This window comes from Python bivittatus, unplaced genomic scaffold (genome assembly GCF_059951505.1).
Source record: "Python bivittatus isolate LINGU-HERP-01145 unplaced genomic scaffold, Pbiv_v1 ctg000080_np1212, whole genome shotgun sequence".
Lineage (NCBI taxonomy): Eukaryota > Metazoa > Chordata > Lepidosauria > Squamata > Pythonidae > Python > Python bivittatus.
In genome coordinates, this window is record NW_028277035.1 from 47441845 (window position 1) to 47463800 (window position 21956).

General features: G+C 38.6%; 1 protein-coding gene across 2 annotated transcripts in view; it reads right to left on the reverse strand.

Annotated features, from left to right (window-relative positions):
- RASSF1 (Ras association domain family member 1) overlaps nt 1-21956 on the reverse strand; it is a 43788-nt gene that overhangs the window by 17687 nt on the left and 4145 nt on the right. For both annotated transcript variants that reach the window (XM_025166714.2, XM_007420666.4), the window contains exon 2: nt 5544-5665. In XM_025166714.2, coding sequence (XP_025022482.1) covers nt 5544-5665 — 122 coding nt within the window. The remainder of the gene's footprint in view (nt 1-5543; nt 5666-21956) is intronic.

Below are 21956 nucleotides of genomic sequence, written 5' to 3' on the forward strand. Positions count from 1 at the left end.
GGTCATGAGGGCATGAGTGACTGTGAGCAAAGCCTCCTGGTCCGGGAACAGGCACAAGTGGCGCACAACCTAAAAGTGTGCAAAGGACCTCCCAGCCACAGCTGCCACCTACTCTTCTAGCAGGAGCTCTGAGTCCAAGAGGACCCCAGATTGCGCACCGGATCCATCTGGGCAGTGCCACCCCATCCAGGCCAGGACCAACGATGGAAAAAGCTTATCATCAGAGGGCCCAAATACCTAAAGCCATTCAGTCTTGCTTAGGTTGAATCATTGCACCCATCCAGAATTTTACAGCCTCCAGGCACTGGGACAGGATATCCACGGCATCACTCAGGCGGCCCAGGGTGGCGATATAAAGCTGGGTACCATCAGCATATTGATATCTCACCCCAAACCATCAGATCACCTCACCCAGCAGCCTAATGTAGATGTTAAATAGGGGAAGAGAGAGCCCTGGGGCACTCCACAAAGTTGGGAGTGCAGGCTGAATCTCTCCCCCACATCAACACTGACTGGAACTGACCCCAGAGGAAGGAAAAGAACAAGTGCAAACAGTGCCGCCCACCCAACTCCCAAAGCCAGTCCAGAAGGATACCATGATCCATGGTACTGAAGGCCACTGAGAGGCACACCATCACCTCCTTAAGAGCCGATGGAACCATCCCCTCTTTCAAGGAATTACCTTGAATTTATTACCTCTATCTAGTACAGGGTCAGACAAGATAGGCATGTTCTTTCTGGAAAGGAACAAGTCATATTGGTGGAGATTCACAAAATTAACTTCATATAAGACATTTGATCATGTGAAAAACTTCACACTGGTTACAGATGCTTCACTGATGGATTCAGAGTTGCCAATTCCACTTCTCAGGACTGACTTGCTACTAGATCTGGGCACTAACAGGAATTATATACTTATTGTCAACTTCTTCCCTCTTTACCTTCTCTTTGTCTAATGCAGGCAGACTATATTACAACTCTGCGCTATATTTCCTTAATTATAATTATTGTCTCTTATCTTCCAATTAAATATGTCTCTCAAAGGTGCCTATTAACTCTATATAACTTTTAAAGAATGAAGATATATATATATATATATATATATATATATATATATATATATATAATGAACAGATAATTTTGCTGTCTGTTATTGATTGCCAATGCAAATAAATGAAAGGATCCATTGAAAGCTAAGGCAAAATTAAATGGTTTTTTGCCTCCAGAAATAAACACCATTATCTTCCCTTATATGGAAGGCTTCAGTTACTATCATGCAAAAAGCTCAAACTGGCTTCATTCACATATTTTAAACCACAAGTCTGATTGGGCAAATACATCACACACTAAGTCATGCACAAGATCATCTTATCATGGGTTAGTGCAAGGTTAGAGACAAGCCACTGTCTTACAACGCACCTTAAATTCCGATGATCACAGCTGCTTTTGCTGGGTATTTAGATAAACTAGATATTTTGTTCTGTGTACAACATTAAGCTGAAGAAAATTTTAAAAAGCTATTATTCTGCTAAATTTCCTACCCAAGTCCAAAAAAATAATTCTCTATACTGTGATGCCCCCCTTAGCCTCAATTAATGTCTGTAAAGAAAGTGTAGCAAGAATATGTATTGCTTCATATTACATGTTTATGTGAACATACTGTGTCCTATAAAGATGTGCCCTAAAACCTCTAATTCAATAAATTATACTCTGAAAGTATCTCCTACAAGCTTAAGCACAATAGAATACAGGACAGAGCTAAGCAAAGAGCAAATATAGACTACAAATGGCAGTGTCAATAGCTTCCATACCACTTTTATCTCTGGATATATGAAAGCCTACAGATCTTGTCAGCTGCTTCTTTATAAACTAGAAATAATCTAAAGGAATAATCTTTGGAATCTTCATTTGGTAGCATCACATAACCAAAGATACCTTCATTCCAATCCTCCCTCAACAAACTTAACCCATTAACAGAAAACATTTTAGAACAAAGTGGCTAGGTTGGATTTCTGAACCATGCACCAACTACAGTTTAACCTGCATAAACTGAACAAATGATCATTATGCCACTACATAATGCAATGTAATGCAACCATGCAATGATTCCATCTAGTCCTTAAATGAGTACAGTATTCACTAGTTATTGAATGAAGTTCATTAAAGCTACATTATGGTCAGATCTCCAAGACATAGACTATTTTAAGATGTAATTTCTTATCTGTCATTACTTTTAGTTTCCTTTTTCCTGTTTCTAGTGAATTCTATTGATAGGTGAAAGATCTGAGTAATTGTATTAGCACACAGAAGAAAAGCAAAAACATACAAACCAAACTGTACCATACAAACTAAGAAGCTTTCCTTAGTTTACTGCTATGCATGTAACTTACAGGACAGGAAACAAATATGGTTATTTCTATTCTTATCAAAGAATACAAAGTGATAATATGTTCATCCAACTAACAGAAACTAGACAGCAGCAAATAAACACAAACATGTACTCTATGGCTGTTATATATAGATATTATGACATGGTTTGTTAAACAAACCATACTGATTGGGTTCAAAGAGACACACAAGCCATAGAATAAAATACCCCTAAAGAACCATGGCTGGGTTCAGATATTGGTTTTAGAGAACAATTGCTGCTATACAGCACAGAAGTCTGAAGCCATATTGTGGCTTAACTAGAATACTGTAGTGAACACACGGGGGGGGGGGGATCATGGTCGGTAAAGTTCATTTAACGAAACAAACTTTCACCCATATTACACGTAAAGGATATAAACGAGCGAGTAAGAAATGCAATAGGTACTATCGGCCCCGCAAGCCAAAACAATATCCCCGTGTTGCTCGATTCTCTTCACAGTAAAATACCGACTGCACAACGGATAGCAGCGCAACAAGCACTGTAACCACCAGCCTTTTCGGAGGTTCCTGGGTGGGAGGAGAGCCGCGTTTGGGATAGGGAGAGCAGGTTGTGTGCGCCCTTCACCTTTTCCTTGTGGGGTTTGCGGATAAAAGAGGTTCGGGCCGTGAAGTACTGCTCCAGCTCCGAGTCTGAGTCTTCCTGGCTGCAGTAGCCGCTGCTCGTAGTGCTGCTCCAGGTCATCTCGAAGGATGGAGTGGCCGCCGCGTCACTTTCCCTCATGCCCTACTTCTCCAGAGGAGGAGGAGCGGCGGCGGGGGACGGCCGGACAGGGAGCTTCCTCTCGCACTGCCGTTCCTCAGAGGATCCGATCCGACCCCACTCCCGGACTCCTTTGTCCCACGCTTGGGGAGTTTCGACCAACTCACAAAATTCCCCCGCGCGACGAGCACTTAACGCTGATCCCGAGAACTCGAGCTACGGGAGTTAATTCTTCCCACACCCCCTCCTCCTCCTGAGGAACTAGGGGAGCCCCTTCGAATCGACACCGCTAAGGAGGCTGAGCCTTCGGCTTCCGCTTCGACCCTCGCTGGCCGCCAGACCTAACTGGACACCGGAACGCTCCCACTCGCCCTCTGCCAGGCGCGCGTCGAAAGTGGCAACAGCCCCGGCTTTGGAGGAGGGGCCGGTGGCGAAGGAAGCGCCGCCTCTTTTTGCACGCCCTCCGGCAGCCGTTGGGACTGAAACGTAGACAGCAGCCGCGCGCGCCCGCTGATTGGGTGACGGGGGGAGCCCTTCCGCCTCTTCCCGGCCCAAGAACCCCGCCCGTTTTCTCCTCGTGCGGGCGGCCGCGGTGATTTCATCGTCCAAGTAGCCGCGCGCGAGTTGCGTCACGCTTACTGGCTTTGTCTTCAGCGCGCTTTTCCAGCCCTCCCGGAATAGCGAGTCTTTTTTTTCCCAACCCCCTCCCGCATGGTCGGCGGCACTAAACTTGCTTATTTTCTTTAAGCGAACTGATTTTCCTTTTTGCTTGCTAGGGACAAGAATCAGGCCCGCAGGGCAACTTTTTTTGTCTACCAACTGTAGGATTGAGAGAGAAACTAGAAAGGAATCCCATTTCTAACGTAGCAATTTTGCAGTCTGTAGAATGTTGTGATACACTGCATAGTGGAAACTCATTATTAGATTCTTATCCTGCCTTTTATCTATCTATCTATCTATCTATCTATCTATCTATCTATCTATCTATCTATCTATCTATCTATCTATCTATCTCAAGGTGACAAACATATCTAATACTCCTGCCTCCTATTTTTTCCAACAACAGCCCTGTGAGGTGGGTTGGGCTGAGAGAGAGAGAGACTGGCCCAAAGTCACCCAGCTGTTTTTTATGCCTAAGGGAGGCCTGGAACTCAGAGTCTCTGGGTTTTTAGGCCAGCACCTTAACCGCTATGATAATAAATAAGGGCCAAGATCAGAAGAGCTGGTTGGACTACACACCACAGAACTAAGTAGTCTCAGTTTTATGGCAAGAGAGAAGAGGGATCATCATTTCAGACTGCAGGCATTGATAGTACATTTGAATGCTCCTTATGTAAGAACTGTATAGTAGGACCAAAGTAGTACATAAGGGACAAAAATCTAACCAACCTCTTACCTGCTATGACAATGTTCCTGTACAGAAGGAGAATTTTAAAAAGCAATTCCAAACCTGCCTTCTGAAATGGCAGTGTTTCCCAAGCAATTAAGTCTGAGTAAAGCAGTGCTGCTTCCCTTGTCTGAAACTGAAAGAGATACCAAGCCAGCTGGGCTTTTAAGATATTTCTGTAATGGGTGCTAAATAATCTATTCTCTTCTAGGAATACTGTATGAATGATGTTGCTAAGTGATACGGTTCTGTAGCTCCGAAACATGACAAAGTGTTCATTGCAGTGAGGCTTCGCAGCTGGTCTGATGGGGTCTTGCCTGTCTAGGTGCTTGTTCTTTTGCGAGTCCCTGTCCCTGGGGTCATTTTGGGAGCATCAAGCTCCAGCTGTACTGCCATCACTGGATGAAATTGGATCTTCCAAACCCATACTGACACATTTATGATCTCTTCCGCCTTTTGCCAAGCCTCAGATTGTACTGAAAATACAGGATTATTATTGTGTATGTTGTGAGTAAAATAAAGCTTTCCCCTCTGTTTTAGGAAAATTCATCCAGATAGAGGAACATTAGATTATTTATAGTAATGGGCCATGTAAATAATAGCCCCCCTTCTCTTTCTCTCTCTCTTGCTGGAGTGGTATTACTAAGCTTGTTACTAGGAATGTTTATAAGTACTTATAAACCAGTAGCAATCTGTGATGTTGCAAAACTAGTGTTCCCAGCAGCTCCAGGCACCATGACCAATGGTGAGGAGTTGCTGGAGTCTATGCTCTAGTTACTTGCATAGTAGAAAGCACATAGTGCAATATAGAGTAACTTTATTAAGTTGACCACTGACCCATTCAGTCTAGTGTTGACTTTTGGTGATCTTAGAAGTAACTTGCTTGCTACATGAAACCCTTTATCTAGAGAATATTAAGGATTGATTCTTGGATCTTTTGCCTTATTTTGGAATGTTCTTTGCCATTCCAATATATCCATGCAAAAAAACCCCCTTATTGTATTACTATTCAACACTGTTTCTTACCACATTGGTGTCTTTTTCTATTGTCTGCTCATTTCCTTCATTCTGCTCATTTTTATATCTGGGACCCCTGCAATCAAGTCGGATTAGAGCGCGGCATCGGTAATGACAGATGAACTTGCAATCTAAGGAAAATAAGAAGAGAAAGAAGACTGAAGATAAGGAGACAAAATAAGATAGTAAAGACATTTCACATGTTTAGTCTGTGAAAATGAAATTACATCGGAGTCACCATCTGTTAGTTCTGCAGTGTGTGAAAAAGGGTAGGTACATAAGTATGTCAGTGTATGTTACAGGAAGTTGGGAATATTTTCAAAGGATTTTGATATTTATCTAGTATTTCCTTTCATTTAACTTCAGAAAAGATCTCTGGAATATCTAGTCCATTGACTTGTATCCATTTATTTTTAGAACAAATGTATGGATTCATTTCTTTATTTTATAATAAAATAAGCAATCAAGGCAGTTCATGTAACTTCAAAGTTATGCTTGAATCATTCACTCATATTTTTGCCCCAGAATTTTAATTAACATTTTCTTTTAACAAACTTTAGAATTTTTATCTCAGCTTTGATATTTTTGTGCCACATGGGTTTAATCTCCAGGGCACAGCCATTGACAATTATTGGCAGAAAGAGCAGGGCAAAAAAAGATTGAGGTCTCCCATGCTTCAAATGAAAAAGCCTGAAAGAGCTTCTGTATCCCAGTGCATCACCTTTCTTTGGCAGCTGCTCTGCTGCCTGTAAAGATAAAAGCCTTATTTTTTAAGAAGGAGACTGCTTATTGGGCTGTAACTGCTGAATAGGAGATATGCTCATTTGAAAGCAATGTCTAATGCCAATCACATGGTGCTAGGGCACAATGCCATCTTTACCAGAGAAAATGCCTGCCTTGCTTGCTTTTTCCTCAGTATGTACATTCCAAATAGTCTTTGCTTGTATCTTGACTGGCCAGAACAGAACTGTAATCAAACATCAAAATGTGCTTGTTTAATTTCCCCCAATTTTTTTGTGGCCTCTTTAATATATGTACTGATGGTTTGCAACATCCTTTATAAACTGACTGGTTCAGTCTTGTTCACAGTTAACCTTGGGGTGGGGAGGCAAGTGATATAATGTGCATCATGACAGAAAATCCACAATCAGACATTGGGATGCAAAAATATAAGAGCAGAATTTGCATCATGATGTCATTTTGATATAATCTTAGCTTTCTGCCTATGAACTTGTGAGAAGTCTTCTGTTACCATGTGGAAGTGTCAAGACATTACTTTCAGAAAAGATACATTTGACAATACTTGTGAAAACAAGGTTGGAGAAACTCACACATAGCATCTGTTTTAGGAAGTCAGTCAGATGAAATATGTTCACAAACTTGTAAAAATCTTCATGCTTACAAATGGATGTTTCTGAATATCTCATTCTATTTCTAGTCTTTGGGCTTTTAATATCTCCTGTCCTAAACCTGTTAGTATAACAGGCAATAACGTACTATGAATTTTTTCAGTATCTGCAGTTTAAGTATGATTTGATTAATGTCCTATGTGCAAATTGGAATATGATTACAAGATTACTTGAGAGCCTTCCCAGATGTGAATTTCATGCAGGAACAGCATAGCTATTATGAGACAAATGAGCATAATCCAGATGGCATCTCTGTAGTAAGAACTGTTCTAACAGTAAAATTCCTCTTTCCAGGACTCAATAAGCAATTATCTGACCTTGAGTATTTGCTTTGAAAGCATTCCATACAAACACTACATTTGCAAGCATATTTATATTTTTTAAAACTCTACAAAGTCTTGTGCTGTCTGTTTTATAAAATTTGAACTTTTTAAAAAGGAAAACATTCAAATACTATTTTGACATAGAAGACTGACATTTTGTTAAAGCAATGGATATTGTTACCAGAGTACTCATCTACTTTTTAAATTCACTTCTCCCAGACAATGAAGGTGTATCAACAATTTTCTCACTTTGTAAAAGACACTTATTTCGACATCTTCTTTCCATTAGCTTTGAGCACTGTCTCTATTCTAGGCTGTGACACGTAGCCCATGGAACAGTAGCTACTCCCTATCACAAGACTAAAGATCATCCTCAAAGGACATGGGAAATCATGCTACTGTCACTGAAGTGAGCCACTATTGGTATTAGTGTTGCTCAAACAATCTGCAAGTTTTGATACCTTGGACCACCAGACATCACAATTGTCATAATTAAATTCCCTTGGCATTGCAGGTACAGCATTTCAGTGGTTTCAGTCTTATCTATCTTATTAAACATTCTTGGTTTCATGGAACTGTTCTGTTTCTTGATCTTTCTCATTATCAATAGGCATTCTTTTGGGGTCACTGGGTTCCTTATTATTCTTTTTATAGACTCCTAGCTCTCTGATTTTGTATTCTAAATTCAACCATCACATATATGTTGACATTTTTCAGATGTATTCATCTGTTCCCACTCTGAATAATACAATGTAGGCATTTCTTTCCAACTACTGTACTTAGGCAGGATTTCAGATTGGATGTGCTCCCACTATCTTAAACTGAACAAGGACAAAACAGACATTATTGTGTATTGTCGAAGGCTTTCATGGCCAGCATATGATGGCTGGTGTGGGTCTTCTGGGCTATGTGGCCGTGTTCTGGAAGTTTTGTTTCCTAACGTTTCGCCAGCACCTGTGACCAGCATCTTCAGAGTGCAGGGGCACAGACAGGAGCAGTTCTCTCTGTGCCCAGGATGATGTGACCCTTTTGTGGGTATTTATAGAGATCTGAAGGGGGGGGATTGGGTGGGTTAGGAGGGGTTGGGGGGGGTTGGGTTAACAAATGGCTGCTTGTTTTGGTGTCTTCTGCCCCCAAAGGGTGTCTTTGGGGTCTTCTGCCCCCATCTCACCTCCCCACTCCCCCCCTTCAGATCTCTATAAATACCCACAAAAGAGTCACATCATCCTGGGCACAGAGAAAACTGCTCCTGTCTGTGCCCCTGCACTCTGAAGATGCCGGTCACAGGTGCTGGCGAAACGTTAGGAAACAAAACTTCCAGAACACAGCCACACAGCCCGGAAGACCCACACTAGCCATCAGATGTTATTGTGTTTACCCTGATCATCTTATCTTGTCTCTTCCTGTTTTTTACTTTGAGTTTCAGAGCTGCCAGTTTCAAATCTCCCCAGTCATGAGGAACTTAGGAGTCCAAACCAACAAAATCTATCTTTAAAACCTTTAATTAATTTTATTTATTTATTTAAACAATTTATATGACCAACCATCTCATAAAAGTGCCTCTGGACGGCATACAGAGATTAAAACAAAAATCACAAATGAAACCCATGGTGCCCAAGGTTAAAATAATAAACCCCAATCACAAAAAGAAAACCTATCAACAATAGCAGACCTTGCCTAACTTTATGGCCCAAAGGCCTGGGGAAACAGTCAGGTCTTCAGAGCCTTCTGTTCCATAGGGCAGGTGTTGCCACTAAGAAGGCACAACTCTGGCATCCAACAAGATGACACTGTTGGATGGAAGGATCATGGAACACACACTCTGTATTAGATGGGGGGGGGGGGTGAGCAGCAATAAGAAGTGGTCCCACAAATAGTCTGGCCCTATGCCATGTAGGGCTTTATAGGTGATAACTAGCACCTTGAATCACACTTGAAAGCCTACTGGGTACCAATACAGCATGCAGAGCAATGGTGGTATATGAGCATAACAAGAAATTCCAAAAACTGCTGTGCTGCTCCATTCTGCACCTGAATGCTCTTCAAGGGTAGCCCCATATACAGTGCATTACAGTAATCCAAACAGGAGGTGACTAAGGCATGAGTTGCGATGAGCAAGGCCTCCTAGTCCAGGTATGGGCACAGTTGCTGCACAAGATGAGCCTGTGCAAAGCCCTCCCAAGCCATGGCTGCCACCGGCTCTTTAAGTAGGAGCTGTGAGTCCAGGAGGACTCCCAAATTGCGCACCAATTCTGGTGGCTAGGAAGTGCACCCCTAGGCAGAATTGAAGATGGAAAATCTCTGGAACATGGGGGTCTTAAAAACTGCAGCCACTCAGTCTTCCTGTGCTTGAGTCAACACCTGTTGTCCCCATCCAGATCCTCATAGCCATTGCTTGGTCAGCTCAAGGTGGATATGTACAACTGGGTACCATCAGCACCCTGATACCACATTCTATGCTATTGATAACCTCACCCAGTGGCTTCATGTAGATGTTAAATAGGAGCCAAGAGAGGCAAGAGCCCTGAGGCATCCCTCAAAGCAGGGGACTTGTGCTCGATCTCTCCCCAACCCAACATCAAATAGAACTGGCCCTTGAGAAAGGAGGAGAATCACCATAATATAGTGCCTTCTACTCCTAATCTCCAAAGCTGGCCCAGAAAGATACCATGATCCATAATTTTCCATACAGATTGGGGGAAAAAATGGGAAAAAATGTGAAATTCTGCTATTTCTACGGAATGAATGTTTGCAGAATCCAGTGGTTCTTACTACCAAGATAGCCAAGCTCTTGGTTTGTCCCCTGGTTGTGTCACACTTGAATTATTGTAGCAGCCTGTTGGTTGGGTTACCAAGACTTCGTTCCATCCTTTGATTCGTGTCCAGAATATTCCTACTCTGGATCTTCCTTACTTTGCCCCTACTTTTAACAATCACAATTGTTAAATTGGAACTTTGAGAAAGATACCACAACAAATTGATGGTGTTGATCCATTGTGCCCTGCATATAGGTACACTGGTTATTTGAAAGCCCTGCTGGTGGCTCTTGTGCTGGTGGTGCCTGTGCATTTGTCCCAGTGTCACTTGAGTCTACTGCATGCTAGAATAGCCACGTTTACACTTAGGAGCTCCATTTCTCTGCAATAGATTCCTGCCAGGATTTCACTGGGAATTTGATTAGAGTACTTAAAGTTTTAAAAAGCCTTAAACTGCTTCTTTTACATTGGCTCCTGTGAAGTTGCTGTGAAATAAATGAATTCTTATTTGTCACTTTGAATGTGTAGAGGTCAATAGTATTATATGTCATGAATGTTTTAGTTTAGAGGGTCCTTATTTTATTTATGTTATAATTGATTGTAATACATTATTGTATCAATTGCTGTTTTAATCTATGCCTGTACTCCACTTAGTTATAAGTGCATAATTAATAAAACTACTACTGTACTACTAAAATAGCATAGGATTGTATCCAGTTATATCCATCTGCTGGAATATTTCTTGTGTACAAAGGCTACCCTTAAAAAAAAACTTGACCTATCAGGGCCTGCAGTGTTATAGTAGGGTCAGCTAGGTGCTGCCACCTGCTGTGGTATTTCACATATCTAGATTATATTACATGTTGAAGGTCTATCAAACTCTTGGTTTGGCTGTCCTAAGCCAGAAGCTTCTACTTTGCCTTTAATTGGAGTCTCCACAAAATCAGTGGGCTCAGGTTTTAAAATGTGTATGATTCTAATGATTTAAAATCTAGGTTAATCCAACAAAAAGTCATTTTTTAGGTTTAATGAACTCCTCAGTAGGATGTTCAGATGGTTTGTTCATTAGATTTATATCCCATCTTTCCTTCAGGAGCTCAAGGCAACATATATAGCGCCCCTTCCTCTAATTTTTCTCTACAACAGAACCTCGTGATATTGATTGGGCTGAGAGAGAGTGATTGGGCCAAAGTCACCCAGTAAACTTCCATAGCTATGGGTGAATTTCAGCATGGGGGTCCCAGTGTCTTAATTTAATTTCATTAACTGTGTCTTAATTTGCAGGAATACTCATGCATATGCTTTGGTCATGTTCGCTGATATTTTCTTTTTGGTTAGACATCATTACAATGCTCAACCACATTCCTGAGAAGAACTTTAAGATGTTAATAGGTTGTTAAAATATATTCCAAAAATCCTTGAATGTTTCTATGAACAACTTTACATATAATGAGCTTGGACTGTTGTGAAAATGGTGATTGCATATTCCTGGAAAGATGAGTACATAGACTCTAAGGGATGGGTAAGTGAAATTTGTCAATCTTTGGTTTTGCACTTATTAATAAGAATTACTGATCCACATTATAAAGCATCATTTGGCATTTATTCAATATTTGTTCAGACATCTAGCAACCAGCTTTAGTGCATTTCTTCATAAGGCATTTTCTAGAAGAACCCTGGGGTAAACCCCTACCCTTTTAAAAATTATATATAAAAAACTTTAGAACTTACTCTCCTGAACCTAGAGATGGCCATTCACTGTCAATCTACACAAATCCATAATGCATTTCAGTATTTTAGATCTGAAAATCTGTTCCATTAACTGCTTCTAGCAAGAGGAACTCTCTCTATAGTGCGCACGTGCACGCTCTCTGTCTCTCTTATTCTCTCTCTCTCTATATATACATAACCCCCCAAAAGCCACACAAGCAAACTAGTAGATGAAGAACAAACACAAAAGGAAAAACAGTGTTTGACTATCACATTTTACTGTAGTATTTATATGATCATTTGCTTCAAAGATAAATTGTTGCAACTTTAGAGAGCTGGCTCTTGAAGACTCTATGCAGTTAACTTTTATACCATCTGGAAAGATGAGGCTCTTGGGGGACAGAAAAAAATCAATCTCCGTGCGTGTCTTGATAACATGGATGTGCTTTTCATCTTGTTTTGACATATGGAATGATAACAGATGGGGTCATTGCAACAAAAATTTCTTTCTGGAACTATGCTCCCTTAATTTTATTTCTGAAATCATAGTATTGAAACCAAATATATAATAGTAAAAGAGCTATCCTCCAGCTAAAAAAAAAGGGGCATGTGAATTTAAATACTAAATTTTTTGAACAATTTCCTTTAAAAAAAAAAGTGTCATGTCTCTTTTAGCAGTTTGGTATAACAAGATCTGATATAAGAAACAAATGATTAGGTCTCCCAAATCCATAAGAAACAACTGAATTTGTCCCATCCATGTATCTGAGGCTACCAGTTTAGTTGAAAAGGTGTAAATGCAGAGTGAACTAATATAATTGCTCAAGAAGAATGATGCATGAAGCCAACTTGTGTCCATTAATTTTTTTTGCACAAAGTCTGACTTGTTTATCCTACATAGAATCCAGAGGGGCATTTTTGGCAGATGATGGCATATATCACATTACAGGAAGAGCATGAAGGACAAGCTTGTCTCTGGGCTTGGACATCTTACAGAGGGCAGCGAATATTCTATCAGCTCCCCACTACAGTGCCTCCAGAAAATCAAAGACCTAAAAACAGATGAAAATGAAATTACAGTTTCATTTGATGTCACAGCACTATTTACATCCATGGACCCAGAACTAGCAAAAGAATCCATGGCAGCAGTACTACACAACACACCCAACCTAACCAAATACACTAAGATCAAAATACCCAGAATCATGGACATCATCAACCTCTGCCACACTACCGATTTTCAGTTTGATGAACAAATATACCAACAAATCAGAGGAACACCCAAGGGATCACCACTCTCAGGACTCATAGCAGAGATTGTAATGCAGCGTCTAGAAACTATAGCACTCCCACACATACAACCAAAAATATGGATCTGGTATGTAGATGACACCATCATAATAAAAAAGGAAATGGAGAAGACACTTGAAACAATCAACATCTTCAAAGGTATAAAATGCACAAGGGAAGAAGAAAACAACACACTACCCTTCCCTGGATATCCACATCAGCAGAGGAAACAACAGCCAATTATAAACAAGATTATCGAAAAACAACCCACACTAACCAACCCACATTACCAAAGTAACAACCCAACCTCTCACAAGAGAAGCTGTGTAAGAACATTATTCAGACGAGCACAAACACACTGTAGCAACCCAGAGCACCAGAAAAAGGAAACAGACTGCCTATACAACATCTTTCAACAAAATGGATACCCACACAACTTTATCAAGAAGTGCCTGTCTATTCAACCCACTACAGCACAACCAACACAAGCTATGAAAAGTATAATATTGCCATACATCAGAACATCTCAGAAATAACCAACAAACTATTACAACCACATGGCATCACAGTAGCATACAAACCAACTAAAGCCCTCCAAAACGTCTTAAGCAAACCAAAAGACCCAGTAGCCCAAGAAGAAAAAACAGGAGTCATCTACAACATACAGTGTAAGGTCTGTAATAACCACTATGTAGGACAGATAGCCAGAAGACTAGCAGAGCACATCCATGAACACCAACTAGCAGTCAGAAGATATGATGAAAACTACTTAACCTCATAACACATGGACAGACCCAACCATAGTTTCAACTGGGAAATGGTCAGCATCTTAGACCAAGTTCAATCCAAAAACTCGAGGGAATTCCTGGAAGCTTGGGATTCAGACAAGTGAGCCATAAACAGGCACATGGAGATAAACAACATTTACACACCATTCAAAAGAGACAATAAAAAGCTGAAAAGGAAACAAAAAGACCAGAACTCCTTTTCACCAGCAATCTACAACCAGATAAGCAGGAATTAACACTAGGATAACACCAGAAAAACAAGTTTTAGAAACAGTTTTTGTTTCTGAATGCTTCTAAAATTCTAGCTTAAAGATAGTTGGATCAGCATTTTGCAGATTTCTTACTTAAATAATTCCTCAAAAAGGAAGTGGTGAATACATTGTGAACCTTGTGTCTTTTCCAATTTTTTTTTTTAACCCAAGAGAATATAACAAATGTAACTGTTAGGCAAGTTTAGTTGATTTTTCACATCACCTGCACTATTTCACTGGACCATCACCAGCCACCATGAACTTATCTTTGGACTGACTTGGATTGGTTCTTTATGTAATAAACATTTTTAGTAAAGCCAAAATTCAGGCTCTGAACAATAGCTGGTTTCATCACAAAAATCATAAACCCAAAGACTAATACGAATTTCTTAACTGCATGTTTTGCAAAAGAAATACTTGTTTCTTTGCAAGAAATCTTCTCACCAGTACAGATTCTTATTGTAAGGCTGTCAAGATTTTTGGTTTTATATTATTATTCTGGGAAGGGGATCACAATTAAGCTTGGTTTTTTGATCTGTAGAATGTTGAAGTTTAATTAAAAGTAAAAAAAATATGTAAATTCTAAAATCAGAAGGCACAGATAGACATTATGTTGATGACCCAAGTTTGAAGTCAATTAACAGCCCTGTTATTCGCCACAGACTTGACAGGAATGGGCCAGAGAATAGGAAGCATATTGATGAATCTCAGGATGTCAACAAGATTGTGACAAATGTGGTGTAACAAGAACAATTTCTCTGAAAGCTTCTACAGAATTGGGCTGACAGGCTGATTTTCCAAGGAATTATTTGAAAAAGGTCTGCAGCAGAATGAAGATCCAAATGTTTTTGGCAACTCCATTTTTCATGGATAATGAAGTCCAACTCTAAACTCTAAACTGCAAAAGATCTCTCAAATTTGCCAGTGCTCTGTTACTTTCAAGGAAACACATTATGAAGACAAAATTATCAAGCCCATGGAAGGACAAGTCTTACAGAAAAAAGAATAAATTTACCTTCTACACAATAATGTCTCAGTAATCCAGTCATGCCTCAAGTGGTCTACTGTAAGTTGTAGTTTAACAAAATATGGAATGCTATGGGTTTTACACCCCGGCATTAATTTTTATGAATATTCTGAGAAAGTTAACAAAAATATGATTAGGGTGATCTGGTAGATCTAGCTGATTTGAATTGAAATATATTATTATATTATATTATATTATATTATATTATATTATATTATATTATATTATATTAAAACTGAAATGGGTAAAACTTTCAATTCTGCAGAATGTAATGGCTGACAACTATTGAACATGTGACACACTTACTGAATAGCGGTCATCCACTAACAACTGAAAGTTGGATTCAACATTTCTTGGAAATGTTTACATGTCTCCGGCATTTCTGCTAGTGTGGTATACAACAGTAGCCTGTCCATAAATTTTGGAGTATCTGTTAGTGAAGCTCAGTGCTTTTATTTTAAATGTATAGTCCCTCTAAATGGAACATTTTCTTGAGTGCAAAGATTATTCTCCTGATACTTCTTTAAAAATAAAGTCTTCTTCTGAATTTTCGATTTGTGCAAAATGAGCACAAATAATTAAGAAGACTATGAGCATACTGAATCCATTTGCAACATCTTACTTGTGCAAATGTGGAATGAAAAATTAAGGAATTTTAGGAATTATGCAAAAGTAAGCAAGCTCATCATTCCTATAAAAAACTTTCTAAATAGATTTTTAAATTTATTCCTAATGAAACGATACTGATTTATACATATTGTTTTGTTTGTTTTATTTAATATACAGAATAAAATTTAGTTATAAAAAGTGGCATATATATATTCTTTGCCCAGTCCTAACCCAAATTAAATTGGTGGGCTTTAGAACTCCAGTCTAGAGGAAATATTAATACCACATCAGTCAAGCCACTCCATGCATCTGATGAAGTGAGCTGCAGCTCATGAAAGCTTATACCTTAAAATAAAAAGGTGCTATCAGACTCTTTCTGATATTAGGCTTGTAATACAATACATACTTATCTTTATCAAAATGTGTAATGGGTACAAAGCTGGATAGCTACAAGAGACAATTAGACAAATTCATGAAGGATAAGGCTATCAAAGGCTATCAATCATGATACCTATATAATTATGTTAATATCAGTTTGTCCCTGATGTTAGTTGCTGAAGAACATGAATGGTGTGATAGTGTGATTGTAGCCTAGTTACAGATTCTCAGAAACATCTGGTTGGTCACTGTAGGAATAAAAGATTGAATTCAATTAATTTGGGCCGATTTGGCGTGTTATCTTTTAAAACACTCTGATATCCCCTAGTGACTAATTAACATCTGCTGATTCTCATGCATAAGAAGATGCTCTTCAGTTAATATCTACTTTATTTAGTTAGATGTATGCAAAAATTACATCACTTCCAAATGGATAACTATATTGCTCTCTTGCAGCAAGCACAACAAAGAGTCTGGTACTACTGTATGTTTTCTGCCAGTGATGTTACATGACTTAATAACATCATCCACCACATCAGAGGAACAAACACACACTCTTTTTTCAATGTGGTATATGTCATAATCTGTCAGCAATGCCCAGTACATTTTACACTGGACAACTCCCTAATAACTACCCAAAAGAGAAAATGGGATAAAAATCTGATGCAATATCAGAAATGGCTATATCAATATAGAAGTGGGGAAACATACCAACTCATCGGGGCATTTTATTCACTGTGTAAACACTGTGTTCGATTCTGCAGAAAAATATTAGCTAGTAGATATGTGTGAGTTATAAATTCATAGGAACACTAAGTATTAGCTGCACCAGAGATGGAAAGTGATTTCCCATATGACTTGGGAAGGAAGTCAGGAAAAAAACAACAAAGTCAGGACAAAGTTCAGAGCGTACAAAGCAAGGATCCTGGGAAATGTCAGGCTCAGAATAAAATTTCTGCTAGTGAGTACATATATATTTTAAACAAGATGTGATTACCTTTTATTTGGCTGCTAGAAAGTTGAGGTCAGTAAAGGTAAATCAGCATCAGCCCATACTTACGCATGTTCCAAATACAATTTAGAAGCGTGCATAAATCAGATCATACAATTATATCAGAGTTAATTTTTTTGACATGTTTGGAGGGTATGTTATAGGCACTGGGACTATGAAGGAGGGGGTTTGTCAATTCACAAAATGGCTGCTATGGGGGCATGGCCAGGTACAAAACAACAAAACAAAAAGAAGAAAACCAAGTGAATGCCAAGGAAGAGGCCATAGGCACACTGGGGACCCAGAGAGTATGTCCATATCCACATGTTTCCTGCAACAGATGGAGCTCATACAATATGCTATTTTATTCTTAAGAGAGATTTTATGTATGAACAATTCTCTGTTAGCTGAAATTTAAATAGCTCTGATGTAGACTTTTGGAAAGATCTGGTTTTACACCAAGTCACATATTCAACAAACTGCAACAGAATTTAAACTTATTCCATCACTTTGTAATAAGACATAGATCAGAGCTTCCTTCTATCCTGTGCCTGTCAAAAGAAGAAAAAAAAAAATAGGAAAATGGCTGTGTGCTACCTTGCCACCCAAGCCCAGTCTGTGAGTATGGCTCAGTGATAATGTAAAGGCATTTTTCCTGATACATGCCTGATTCTGATATGGAATTGAGCACCAATGTACAGCACAGCCATATCCCATTTCAGATTGGTTAGCAACTAACTTAACTGAACTTAGCTATATCCTACTTTAGTTGATAGAATAAGCTAGTCATGATTCAACTAACAGTCTAGATTCCACACCTTGTTTCAAGAAGATAACTGCAATCTGAGACAAAATATGATACAGAAATCATGTAGGATTTGTTCTTAATTAGAAGAAAACTAGTGATGCCAATCATTTTCAAAGACTATGTTATTATAATGACCACAGGTTTGCTTGTTTAAAAAAAGATGAATCTTGTTTTTTCAGAACAAAGGGTTTCTAGCCCAGCAATATATTTTTACATTGGCCAGCCAGATACAGGTAGGCCCCAGGTTAAGAATGCCCAGGTTACAGATGACCCATAGTTAAGAACAGAGCCTATTATAAAAACATTGGAGTTAAATAAATGATTTGAGTTAAATACACAATAATTCGAGTTAATTACATAATACTACTTATACAGTATTATATAATAATACTGTTCCACCTTACATACAAATTCAACTTAAGGACAGGCCTTGGGAATGAAACTCGTTCTTAAACTGGGGACTCCCTGTACCTATAAGCCCATAAGCAATACATGTGTTCAAAAGTACCTTCGAATACATGTTCCCTAAACATAAGAGGACTTAATTTTTAAATATCAGCATTATATATTTAAATCTTGTTTGCCACAACATATTTGATCTTATATGAGAATCCCAAGTATGTGAGTTACTGCATGTATTCTGTCACTAAGCAGCATGGTCATGTGATGTCACGCTTTACGACCGCTTCATTTAGCTATAGAAACTTTGGTCCCAATTACCATCCTTAACCAAGGACTACCTGTACCTTTCAGTTGGTGGGATGCAGATATATTGATTTGCAAGATAATCTGTAGATTAAACAGCCTAATTTGAATGGAATACTGTAATTTGAGCAGGGGCAAAACTGGGTTTGGTTGCTCTTGTAGAATATGAAATGTGAAAGGTGTCCAAGCTGGCCAGTATTATCATTACCATTAGCAGGAAATGCAGCATATGGCTACTAATCTAGTCTTTACTCTGTCTTACTAAAGATACTCTGTCTTACTAAAAAGCATTACATAAAAGCTTTCATTGACCAAAGAGATGATAGGTGGCTGAGGCCAAAATCTACGGGTCACCTGGTGGTAACCATTTATTTATTTATTTATTAAATTTATATTTAAAACATAGCATATGGAAGATTACACTTTGGAGTGCTAGAGGAATAAATGGTAAAGAGCATTAATTAATGAATGAAAGGAAGGAAGGAAGGAAAGAAAGAAAGAAAAAAATAGGCATGTTTTGAATTTGTGAAACTAGGAGAAAGGGAAAGGCTGTAATAATATATTTGAATGAAAGTGGTCTTACTTTATGGAGTGGAAATGATGAATGATTATGTAGATTTAATTATGAATGAAAGGGAGAACATGTGTGTCAGAAAATATGAATTGGTGTGGTCTAGACTGTTGTGACAACACATGAAAGCAGGAATTCATAACCTGATGATAGTTGCTTGTCACACACCAATGAATGGTGACAAGGGAAGAATCAGGGATGAGTTTTGGGAAAACTATGCAAATCCTGAATTGAATGCAAGCCAGGGATAAAATGATTCTGTTAGGTGACATGAATGGATGAGTGGGAATGAGATGAGAAAGCAAAGAAAAGTACCACTAGAGACCCCAAAATGAATAAGAATGGTAATTATATTAATGGTATCTACTTAAAGACAATTTGTTTCAAATGTGTGGTTTAAGCATGCCTATTCCTGTGAACACATGGAAAAGAAATTAATAAAAAAGCAACATCAATTTGAGTGTTTATTATAAAAGAATGAGAGAAACGTGAAGGCCACAAATAATGATGAAACAGTGAAGGAGACAGGCCAGGCTTTGGTAATGTAAGGGTGGACCTGGGGGAAAAACAGACATGGAAGAAAATGAAAGAAGTGAGAAAAACTAGAGTAACAGTAGAATGCCTGCAAGAAGAGAAATGATGAGAAACCATTAATGCCTGTATAAAAAAAGTATTAAAAGATTAATCTCCCAACAGGATTAATGCAAAATGGACATAAAGGAGAGATGACGTGGAAGCTGTTTGGAACAGAGTAAAAAGAATCATATTACAGAGAGGCACTGAAGTGAGTAGAATTATGCTGATGGGAGATATAAAAAGGATGCTTGGTGAAAGAGATTATAGATGAGAAGAAATGCATATAATAGAATGACTGCAGAAAAAATGATGGAAGTTATTGTATAATGTATACAGGGAAAAAGATAGTTGCAAATTACATATTTGAAGAATGCAAGGAACAGTGAAGCTTAAATGAGGCAAAGAAACTGCAGAATGATTTTGATGGAAAGGAAAACATTTTGGAAGAGGATGAAAAGAAGGAGTCTCCAGCAGAATGAATGAAATCAAGAAGAAAAACAATGAAATGGTTTTTGGGGGTATTTTAAAGATTTGTATGACAATGAAAGTGATAGAATTTAGTTTAAACCAGTGCTATCATTATTACTATGCAATGAAGTGATAAATGTTAAAATGCTGTAAATCAGTAAAGCTGCACATATAGAGGATGTAACTGTAGGTGTGTTAAATGTGGGTATGGTTTACATATGGAATGGCTGTGCAACTTGTGTAATATATGTGTGAAGACTACATGTCTGGCTGATCATTAAGCTGGACAGGGGTTGTGCAGACCAGTTTTTTGCTTTTCAACAGGTCACTGAGAAATTTATGAAAGTAAGAAAGTTTATTGTGCATTTGTTCGTTTAGAGAATATGTATAATAAAGTGAATGAGTTTGAATTGTGGAATGATTTACACAGATATAAAATTGAAGGAAGTAAAGCAGGTGTGACAATAAATGGAATGCTTAGTGTATGCTTCATCATTGAGACAAGAAAGTGTGATGACAACTTGGTTGTTAAAAGTATTTATAATTAAATGTATAAATAATGTTTGTAGCAATGTTAGAGGTGAGTTGTTTGGGGTATATGTGTGTATTTTGTATATTCAGAAAGTAGATGGGAAATTTAAAGAACAAAAGGCAACGTATCAAGTGGTGCATGGGTATGGTAGAAGTAAGGATGACTACAAAGACAAGGTATGGAGAAATACAGTGTATGGCATTGGTGTAAACAAGATTTAAATCTGTTGAAAGTGTGTGGGTGAAAAATCAAGGGAAAAAGAAACAAAAATGACACTGTCATCCAACAGGTAGAAGATATAGATAACATCTTTGCAAATTAGATGGCTGATGAGTCAAGAAAATACACTGCTGTGAGAATGAGGGGTTTCAATATAGACATCAACTGGGATCAGAATCCCCAACAGGTGGCAGAGCCAACAGATTCTTGATATGCCTTGCAGACAACTTCATAATCTAAAAGGTAGAGAAGGGAACAAGGGGATCAGCTGTACTGAAAATAATACTTATTAACAGGGAAGAAATGGTTAAGATTGTGGCAGTTGAAGGGACCTTTGGGAAGAGTGACCGTGTCATCCTAGAATTCACCATATTGTAAGGCAGGGAGAACTGAAGATAGTAAGCTTAATGTTCTACATTTCAAGACAACTAACTTCAATAAGCTAAGGGAAAATGTAGAAAAGGTTCCATGGATGGAAATCCTGATGTGAAAAATATTCAGGAGGATTGGGAAATTCTGAAAAATGAGATAATTAAGATCTAACACAAATGATACCAAAGAGGAAAAAAAAATGAAAGGCTGCAATGACCTGTGTGGCTGCAAAAATAGCTTCTGATTAAGCTAAGAAACAAAAAGGACAAATTTAAACAATGGAAAGAAGGGCAAATAACAGAGACTGAGAATAGCCCAAATCTGTAAGAAAGGGGTCAGGAAGGCTAAGTTTCAGAATGAGATTCAATAAATGCCAGAAAGAACAACAACAGCAGCAGCAACAACAAAAGCTTCTTTGGGTATGTATAGAAGAAGAGGACAGTCAAGAAAATGGTTGGAGAAGATGGTGAGATGGTGACGGGCAACAGGGAAAAAGCTGAACTGCTTAATTCCTGTTTTGCACCTGTCTTTTCCTAAAGGAAAGTGGTCAATCTGTAGAAGCCACACTGTTGGGGGGCAAAAAATAAATGCAGGTCAAAATAGGTAAGGAATTAGTGAGAGAACTCCTAGCTGCTTTGA